Source organism: Eucalyptus grandis, chromosome 7, assembly GCF_016545825.1.
Source record: "Eucalyptus grandis isolate ANBG69807.140 chromosome 7, ASM1654582v1, whole genome shotgun sequence".
Classification (NCBI taxonomy): Eukaryota; Viridiplantae; Streptophyta; class Magnoliopsida; order Myrtales; family Myrtaceae; genus Eucalyptus; species Eucalyptus grandis.
Window position 1 is genome coordinate 36,335,596 of NC_052618.1, and position 9,715 is coordinate 36,345,310.

Here is a 9,715-nt window from a genome sequence, read left to right on the forward strand (position 1 = left end):
CAAGCAATTAAAAAAAAAAAATCAGTTCGATTTAGGTGGTTTGGGTAGGCGGTTCCATATATGGAACCATAAACCAAACTGATGCCTTTGGAAACAGCCCAGAACCAGCCGGAAAGCGACTGAGCAAGGGAAATTAGGATTTTGACTGGAAGCAAATGCGAAATTATGATACCACTCTCTAATCATCTTTTAAGAAATGTTTTGTCATATTAAGAATTATAAAAGAACAAAATAAAACTATTAGTCCGGTCCAAGTGGTTTGGTCCACATCTGATTCGGTCCCATCTGATGCTCACCGTAGCCTGTGCCATACCGTGCCTTAAAAAACAATGTGATTGCGGCTTTAGAAGCTGCCAACATCCATGCAACTATTAGCTCATCTCTAACAACCTTTCTAATCAATTACGAAAGTCTTAGAGGGCGATTTAATCGGTGGATATTTTGTAAATTTAATTTTTTAAAAAATATCTCTAAAGCACTTGTCTAGTCTTACCAAACTTTGTTTTTGACATATATATTTATTTATTTGAAATAAGCTAATTTATTGAAACACAAATTTCTTTCATTTTCAAGGTGTATTTCTATTTCTACTCAACTTCCCCACTACCCTATCGACTCTCATTAACAAGACCCATTTTCAAATCCACCCCCACTTACCTAATCAAATTACTAAATCACCATTACTTATATAAAACATTCAAGCTATATTTAGTTCGGCAAGTTATTGGTCTCACTAATTTGAATATCTATCGGCTCAAATTTTTTTCAAAAAAGAGAAAAAAGGTTTAAAGAGACGGGTTTGGGAAGTCATCTATGAAACTCATCTTAGATTTCGGACGGGCTTGGGTTTATTATCAGGAAAGAAGTAGACTTGGATTTAGTCATGGTCCACGGTCCCAAACCCGGCCCGGTCCGTACCATCGGCCCATCGGGGGTCAAATTTGGGCTTCGGGAATTCGGCCCGCCCGCGACATTGGCGACGATTGGTGTGTATAGCAGCGTAGCTTCCCCTCTCTCTCTCTCTCTAAACTCTTGTCTTCTCCGATTGATCTCGCGAGGCAGGAGCTTTACGTTCACCGAGCACGGGGCATTTCCAATGGCGCCGCCTCCAGGGCCTTACTCCGGAACCAGCACTCTCGCTTTGGTAAGCCCAATTCCTCCCCTTCTTTCTTTGGTTTGGTTTGGTTTGGAATTTCCTGTGAATGCAATGAGAGAAGGGAAAGAGATAGGGAAAGGGGAGAGAAAAAGAAAAAGCAAGAAATCGATGTCCACTTTGATTGATCTGGGCTGTTTGTGTTTGATGGTGACGATGGGTAGGTGGCTCGCGTTTCGGCCTTCTCTTTCGGAGTTGTCTACGGGAGCGTCAAGTTGAAGTTTCTCAAGGTATGGAGAAAGCCTTGACTCTGCTGTTCATTTTCGAGTGCAGCGTTGTGAATTTTTAGCTGTAATGATTGATGATTGGTGGGTCGGTGTTCTCGTACGTGTTTAGTGTAGATTTTCTGGACTGGGTTTGGAATTTATTCTCCTTTAGTGAGGCAGTGGATATAATCGAAGGATTTCTATTTATGTATTGCTTCAATGTTTATTCGTCGTTGTGTTGCGCGACCAAAATATGAGCCTAAGATTACCTGCATTGCTTGCAAATGATTGTGGCGGGATGATCCATGTGGCTGTGCTTGTGATTTTGGTCTGCCATGCTTTGATTTTTTTTCTTACTCTGTAGAACTTTTTGCTTTCGGATGGAAGTTCTTATCAAATCTGGAGGCTGTTCTTGCATGGAATTTATGGTTTCTGGAAAGTGGTTTATGTTATAGTAGATGTGCTTTACATCTTAAAAGCTTCCACTGGCTTCAAAATGGAACTCCGCTTTCCTCATGAACAGATAGAAAACGAAATGTATATAATTTTGCGTTATTCTAGAACTTTTTCTTTGCCTTTTTCATCTTTGTTCTCCTTCACTACCATCTATAGGCCCATCACAAGCTCAAAACACGACTACCAGCAAGCTATCGGGTGATAAAGGACACCTGCAACACCTTAGATGGTGGTGGAATAACTCCTAACACACTTTAATTAACCCATTTTGAAGTCTATCCTTATATTTTGAAAATCTTGCACTTGTGAGCACCATATAGGTCAAATGAGGGTGTGCTTAACTTTTGATGAAATAAAAAAATAAGAGGAAACTAAGCATTGTGTTGTCTTTGAAGAATTAAATGAGAGAAGTGGGAGTGAAGGAACACTTACTTTTCACTGTGATTAAATATTCAACTTAAAACTATCCAAAGGCTCAAAGCCAAAACTCTTGACCGAGCATCCTAAAAGTCCAGTGAATTCCATATAAGTGACAAGTGAAAGAAAATTGCTCTGGGATTTTCACCCTTCCTGTAGAAATGCTGAATTTTCTTCCTGATTTTTGCTGCTCAACTTCTTTTGGTGTTCTTGGTGCTTGTCTGTTGGAGATAAAATGATTTATTGAAGATGGTGGAGAATGCATTGGTGGTGCTATAGAAAGGGTGGTTGTAGAAGATGGCATGCTGGGATGATTCTTTTTCCTTAACTATCCGATCTTCTCTTTATGTCCAAGAAAATACTTGCATAAGGATGAATTCAACATTAAAAATGACTCGTAGGACATTTATTATGAAAATAAGGTCATGCAGAATTTTCCAGTGAGATTAATTGCCAGAGATAGTTCATTGAGCCATTTTAAAAATATTTTGAGAGTTGATAATTGAGTGTACTTTATAAAAAGTTTTAGTACTTGGACTACACCTTTCTCCTCTTCCTTTGAAGAACATCAGACCTCTTAGTTAATTGCTTAAGTTTAAGTTTCAAAATAATATGGGTATTACCAAAGCAGACTCAGTTCTCCACAATGTCCTGGTTACGTTTTCTTCATCATGATATTGGTCCTTGTGGATGTTAGTCTAAAAAACTATACGGTTTTGAATGTAGAAGTAGCTTTTGTATGCAAGGGACAAAATTTCTTTGGCTCTGGTGTGTTTTCTATGAAGGGCAGGAACTGCTGTTTAACTAGAACTAGTGTTAGTGATGAAGTAAGTGAAAGGGGAATTGTGATGTATAACTAAATCAGCCTATGACATAAAGGACAAGTGAAAGATGCTTCTCAGAGGTGGTGCTTGACCTGTGCTGTACTCAACCTCATATCATGGTTTCTGTTAGGTTTCAAGTTTCAGTATAATATGGGAACAATTTAGCAGAAGGCAAAACCTCACCTGAATTTTAATGATACGTAATACATATTAATGAAGACCCTGTAGAATTTTTCACTCTAGAGAGTGATGCTCATTGTTTAAGTGTTTCCCTCAGACATTCTAGTACACCCTCTCCAGCAACTAAGCATCTGTTTTGGTTACTAAACCTCTTGTTGTTTTTCCAGGCGAAGGCCAAGTCCCAAAGGAAAGCCGAGGCCAAGGCTCATCATTGACTGTAACAGCTCCTTTTGATTGGAAGTCTCAATTGCTAGAATTAGGGATTGAATAATTCTCTGGTAGATTTTACCATGAGCATTTGCAGCACCTCCCACTGTCTACATGTTTCATGAAATCTAGTTAAATCTTGGTTCGGCTACTGTCATGGCATTCCACCTTTCATGGCTTACCAAATTGTCCATATGGACATGTTAGTCCTTTCCCTTGGAAAATAATTGCTTTTCCATAGAAATTTTGGGACTTGGGAGAAGTTGTTTCATGCTCAGAATGTTGGGAGAACTGGCGTACTTTGTTTGCATTACTGGCTAAGTATTGATTAATCATGCCGGCGTGCCCCATATTTTTATCTTACAATGCATGGTTTGTGCACCAATTCCTAAGCCCATTCTCTGTTACCTCAACATATTGTCACAGTAAGATGATGATCTACAGGAATAGTTTTTGTTGGCTGATAATTCAACCAGTGGCCCTGGTACTTTTGCTCGTAAGTTAACGTTCTTACCTCTTTTCTTCTTTTCACTCAAAACGGTCCTTGATTTCTTAACAAGTGTTGCGGTTAGCCCTGTTATCGAAATCCCCCAATTGAGTGCCGAGGTGGAGGTTGGAGTGCTAAGTTGGACAAATTGAGAACGCGTGTAACATTCATGTTGGCGCGCATTGTGATTGTACTAATGTGAGATATGTGGTAAGAAACATCAGAAATGTAGAAACGCGAAAGCGAGAGATGGCTGCCGATGCCCGAGCCCTCAATCACTTCCATACGTTTGCATTCCTGGAGCAGCCACTGTGAGATGGTTGTCGCGCCTTCGGATCTTATATGCATGAGCTACCTGTGGAAGTGTGTATGTTTGAGAGCAAGAGGGAGTGCCGGTGACTACCGTGCTGTGGTCGCCATTGCTTGTGTCCTGCTGTGGCCTTGGTCACTTAGTAGCATTAGCTTGCACGTTGAATCAGAGAGCCCTCTATGGATTGTGTACGTGTTTGAGAGAGTGTGTCCATCACTGCCATTGCCCGGGCCACGAGGTGCAACCCCAGCCATGGTTGCCAGTGCTGGGCTGCCATGGATGTTCGGGGAGCAAGGTTTGCTAGGCCCACAAGGTTTTTAATGGGTGACGTGTGTACGTGTGTACGTGTGATGCTAGAAACGCGATTCAGATTGTGGGTGAAGAGAAAGAGGGTCCAGATAATTTGCACACAGTCCCGCCAACGTCGAAAAAGGAGAAAAAATGGTCGACGTGTATCAGTTCACGGAGGCAAAATTTGTCCAGCGTTCAAGAACTGCGGCAGTATCCCCTTTCATTGTTAATGAGATGAATATTACACACTGAACGTATTCGGGCATAAGGGGTTTGCTCAATCCTTTTATATTTTGAAATAGTGCTTGAAAAAAGTTGAAAGAGCCAATCGAATCAAAAGTGAACTAATAATCCAGATCGAAGAAAACAGGCGGATATATTCCTATGCTCTATAAGAATTTGGTTTTTCGCTATGTCAAAGACAATGGTGTCCTCACCAATAAAGCTGTTGGTTATACATGAATTAAATTTTCAATACAGGCAATTCTCACTGGATGGGGTTCGAATTAGTTTCTTGGCTTCTTTAAGGTTGCTATGCGCTCTTTGCAGAAAGTTACGGCAACATCCTCAGATACACAAAGTACAAGCTCAATATAGCTTGCCATGGCGTGCGGTCGGCAAATGCAAGGACAAAACTGTGAAGATTGCATCAAAGATCGGCAGGATATATTTCAAGTCCAGATGATGTTATGAAACCTCCTTTCCTGCACAGAGAGAGGTTTATTGTTACCGCCTTAAACCTGCATGAAGAGAGACTGACTTTTCAGTTGTCATTCTGAAAATAATAAGTAGCATCACTGAAAGAACAAGTTGAAAGCTAAAACCCAACAAGAGCATGCGTATGGTGCTTCAGTAAATGTATCTATCCCAGGACAAGCAAACAGTTGCAAATGCGTTCATTGTGCCGTAAACTAGCAGAAGTGAACAATCACCGTTTTCTTAGTTTGATGCTTGAGATTTACCAATTACAACAAAATGACGGCCTGGACTGCCAAACGGCCTCAACAAAAAAATTCAGCTTATCTATTGGGTTTAGCATTTAACTAGGGAATCAATCGGCTGATAATTTCTTTCCCATTTCAGGCTGGCAAAAGAAGATGGTCACATCAATATCAGCTGAAGATTCTTCACCCCAAATGGGCAGGGTTGAGTAGAGTGGCAAATAATATAGATACAGTGCCAAGTATTTCAGGCACATTGGCTATTCCTTCAATAGAAAATAACATATACAATCCTATGAAAATATAGCACATAAATAACAATTTGTTCCAACAAGATCTAGAATATGGCTAAGCTGCATCCTACAATACGATTGCTATCGTATTTTGTCATTGAACAGAAGAAAAAGAATTCTCTTCCCTACAAAGACAACACCAAACTAACCAGTTAAGCAGCAGTATGCCCAGTCTAGCAACATAGTGCTGTTGCTCTGCAGCAGTTAGACCTACTCCACATAAATAATGTCTCCATCGGGATCCTCGCCTTCCCAATCGCTTTCATCTTGAGGATGATCCGATTCCTCAACTTGCTCTTCATCCTGACCTCCTGCTGTCTTTTTCTCATCCTTTATTTTATCTAGTATAGCAATAACCTGAAGAAATATAATTAAAGGACTGTTAACACTTTAAAAGGAGATGTCTGAACCTTGAACTTCATCTGGGAATTTGCTAGATGATATTATTCAAGAAAATTTATACCAGGCGAATGACGGAATATTGAGATCACTATAGATGAGGAAATTGAGAAGAAACTATACTATTTTCTCTGCTGCCTTGAAACACTATGTCACAAAATAAATCAAAAGAAGTTTTCTGAAATTGTAAGATCCCCTACATCTTGTCTCATAGGAGACATTTCAAGAGAACCGTCAGAAGGCAGTGCAATCCTGCTAAGAAATCACATATTGTATACACAAAGTAAGGCTTAAGTTGCCAATCTGGGAGTGGGAATTGTATTAGCAGATTGTGTTTTAAATTAATAAATTGCAACAAATACAAGAGGGCTTCTGCTCGTCTTAATGTCTTCACACATTGAAACAAGTAATAAGAAGCCTCATAGTAGACAGTTGAAGCTCCCGAAAGAAATGAATAAAGGAGCTTACATAAGTAAAATCTACGTTCCACAACCCAAGAAGAACATGGAATCATTATAATTAAGACAATTCTTACCCTGCTTCCCCTTTCTAGAGATTCATCTTCTATAAAACGTATTTCAGGAGTGAGACGTAACTTCATACGTCTTCCCAGCATGCTACGAACATATTTAGCTTTTGATTTCAATCCAGCAATTGCAATTTCTCTTCCTCTTTCATCACCAAAGACTGATACATACACTTTAACCACCTGTATGAGTCAGGAAATTGAAGGAAGAATTCAGAGGCTTCCAGATCTTATTTATATTAAGAAATGGAGACACAAGTAGTTCAATGATGTTAACCTAATAACAATGTTAATTCTCTCAAATTTAAGCCAAATTTCCACCTTGAGTGGGTGGCAGCCAGAGTTCTGATGAAAACCCGGCCCATATAATATAATCAGAAGAATGATAGTTGAAAGATGAGATCAAGTATAGTGCCCTCATGTAACTCATGACATACACGTAAGTATAGTATGTGCAAATTGCATGATATACATCGTCTAAGATAGTATAAAGTATCCTCGATGAAAGAATGGAGATTGAAAGGACTATGAATTCATCTGATTGATACAGTAGGATAGGTCAATTGATGCACAAAACTGTGCAAAGGAAATCTTTTGAAGTGGGTTAAAATGAAGGTCAACAATGCATTTACAGAGTTAGATACAACATAGGCGATCATTCTCGGCCTAAACATCAAGAACACAAATCAGCTCTCCAGACAAGTCTGCAGATATCTTAGCTGCCAATACTACTCAGCATTTTACATAATTAGACCGACAATCAGACAATTCAAGTACAAAAATGAGCTTGCACTACAAACCAAATCTCGTGATCCTACAACAACAAAAGACTGCAGGGAAAGACAAGCCACTAGCCAGCTTATATCTCAATATTCCAACTCTCCAAGGTGCCCCAACCCGCCACAAAGAACCAAAAGGCCAGTAATTACTAGCTAACAATTCAGAATTCTGACTCATCCAACTTCAACATGAAAAGGCAGGAGCAGAATCCAAATGACAACCCACTGACTCACTTCGTTGAAAAAGAAGATTGAGGTGGAGAACAAACCAAACCCTGCTATTTCTGCCTCACTATGCCACTCATCGCGAGCCCTATGCTCCATCATTACAAAGTATTCAGATGAAATTGCAAGAAAAATCACCTCTGAAATTGGTTCCTATAAGACCCCTCTCGAAGGAGCAAAACATCAATCATCCGGCAAACCTCAGCAACGCTAATTCGCTATTTCGTATTATTACAGGACAAGAACTAACATCATCAGACAATCAGGGCTTATTGCAACTGAGAATCAACTGGGCATTCAAGAAGCCGAACGCATTCTCCACCCAACACTTCACCTGCAAATCGGAAGAGACCTCGACGTCGCTGATGGTGGTGAGCGACGACAGGTAGCGGTCGGCTCCCAGGGCGGCCTCGGGCAGAATCGCGTACTGCAGCACCTTGTCCGTGAGCAGCATGTCGGAGAGCTCCCTCCTTATCTGCTTCGCCACCATCTTCACCCTCCTCGGGTTCGCCATGCACCTCACCGCCGCCGCCGCCGCAGCCGCCCTCGCCCTCGCGCCAGCGGCGGCCGGGGACGCGCGCGCGAAGCGGGCGTGCCGAGGAGGCGCCGCGGCGAGGCGGAGGGCGGCTGGCGGGAGCGGGTGCCTGAGGGACGGCGCATTGTGGAGCTGGAGGATGAGGCCTGGCATCGCTGGTGACCGGCTGCAGCGGGACGAGACGATGGTTGAGGATTTGATTATGAGGATGATGATCGAGAAGGTCATTTTAGTCTATTCACACGTTCATTTCCTTTTTACTATTTTTCATTTTTACTTATGAGTTTAACTATTTTTTGACTTTAACACGGCTCGAAACAACAAAATCAAAGTGTTTGTTTATTTCACGAACAATAAATGACCTTTGAAAAATATTTTCGTAAACATATTTATTTGTATTACTTTCTTAAATATTATTCTTGTCTATGAAAATTTTAAAATATAAATTGTTGTCGATTATGAAAAAATTCATTAACTAATTAGTTTAAGCAATACAAGTAATCAATCGTAAAAAAATATTATTCAAATTATTCACTTTTTACAAAATAAACAGAGCCCAAAGAGTTTTGTTTTCCTTGAATTTCATCCTTGCTCAAATTACTATCCCTTGAATCATAGAACATTTTTCATATATGCATGTGAGATTGCTTTGGAAGTATTTTATTGGAGTGGACCTTGTGATATGGTATTTGAAAAGATGAATTCAATCAAGTTACACTATATTGCAATTTTAATTTTACTTATTCAGAATCTTTAGATGAATCAATGAACATGATAAAAAGAGAAATATATAACTGTGTTAAAAATATCAAAAACACATGGAATTGCAACTTAGTGATGTTCTAAATTATTTGTTACTATCCAAATGCGAGGGCATTTACTGTATCCTCAACTCAAGTTGGAATAGAGACTCGAGACAAATGAATTCCGCATGAAAGAGATCGCATGTTCCTCCACTTTTTTATTTTATTTTTTTATTTTCTATTTTTCATCAAAAACCCATTTCATTGATTTTCACGGAAATACAAGATAGAAACATTGTAATCCAACTGTAAATAAAGACAAATCCCAAATGACTTAAAAAAAAAACGACCTTTAAATAATAACAAAAATCATCAAAACAAAGTTAGCAGTCACTTGCTCAAAGAGTCAATCCAAGACTTCTTCGAATCAAAATCGACGGTTGATCAACAAATTTATCTTTAGTAATTAGCACATAGCAAGATCCCCTATCTATTATGTTTTGCCTTTCAATAATGTGCATCTAGATTTGACATCCTCAACACCATTGACATTCAAAGAAACAAGGTTGGACGAGTATAAATCTAACAATTTTTATTCTCATGTAACATATAATAATATAATGATTATATACACATGAATATGAAACCCGTACTTGCAGTTAAGGCAATGACTTCAGGTATGGCCAACTGTGAGAGCCAAACTTCACAAAATTCCTCTGATCTCTTTCAAAACTCAATTTGTA

At 39.5% G+C, this 9,715-nt stretch overlaps 2 protein-coding genes across 3 annotated transcripts; one reads left to right on the forward strand and one right to left on the reverse strand.

Moving 5' to 3' along the window:
• Positions 1-1,018: 1,018 nt before the first annotated feature.
• On the forward strand, positions 1,019-3,828 carry LOC120295413. The gene is made up of 3 exons (XM_039316540.1): positions 1,019-1,144; positions 1,318-1,383; positions 3,404-3,828. Exons 1-3 carry the CDS (start codon positions 1,097-1,099, stop codon positions 3,449-3,451), a joined length of 162 nt encoding a protein of 53 aa, XP_039172474.1. The 5' UTR covers positions 1,019-1,096; the 3' UTR covers positions 3,452-3,828.
• A 1,031-nt stretch (positions 3,829-4,859) lies between these two features.
• On the reverse strand, positions 4,860-8,409 carry LOC104453393 (probable ribosome-binding factor A, chloroplastic). 2 transcript variants are annotated; one of them, XR_001979897.2, is made up of 4 exons: positions 8,029-8,409; positions 6,700-6,873; positions 5,915-6,122; positions 4,860-5,271 (listed from the first exon to the last, which is right to left on the reverse strand). XR_001979897.2 is itself a non-coding variant. In XM_018859790.2 (3 exons), the coding sequence occupies exons 1-3, from the start codon at positions 8,380-8,382 to the stop codon at positions 5,976-5,978; spliced, it is 675 nt and encodes a 224-aa protein (XP_018715335.2). In that variant the 5' UTR covers positions 8,383-8,409; the 3' UTR covers positions 5,453-5,975. The 2 variants fall into 2 exon arrangements, 1 of the variants encoding a protein (XP_018715335.2); XM_018859790.2 differs by lacking the exon at positions 4,860-5,271 and having other exon boundaries at positions 5,453-6,122.
• Positions 8,410-9,715: the final 1,306 nt, after the last annotated feature.

Coding starts and splice junctions, on each gene's coding strand:
- LOC104453393 (XM_018859790.2), bottom strand. CDS start 8,382: ATGCCAGGCCTCATCCTCCAGCTCCACAATGCGCCGTCCCTCAGGCAC. Junction 6,874..8,028: donor AGGTCTCTTCCGATTTGCAG/GTGAAGTGTTGG, acceptor TGACTCATACAG/GTGGTTAAAGTGTATGTATC. Junction 6,123..6,699: donor CTCTAGAAAGGGGAAGCAGG/GTAAGAATTGTC, acceptor ATATTTCTTCAG/GTTATTGCTATACTAGATAA.
- LOC120295413 (XM_039316540.1), top strand. CDS start 1,097: ATGGCGCCGCCTCCAGGGCCTTACTCCGGAACCAGCACTCTCGCTTTG. Junction 1,145..1,317: donor GAACCAGCACTCTCGCTTTG/GTAAGCCCAATT, acceptor GACGATGGGTAG/GTGGCTCGCGTTTCGGCCTT. Junction 1,384..3,403: donor TCAAGTTGAAGTTTCTCAAG/GTATGGAGAAAG, acceptor TTGTTTTTCCAG/GCGAAGGCCAAGTCCCAAAG.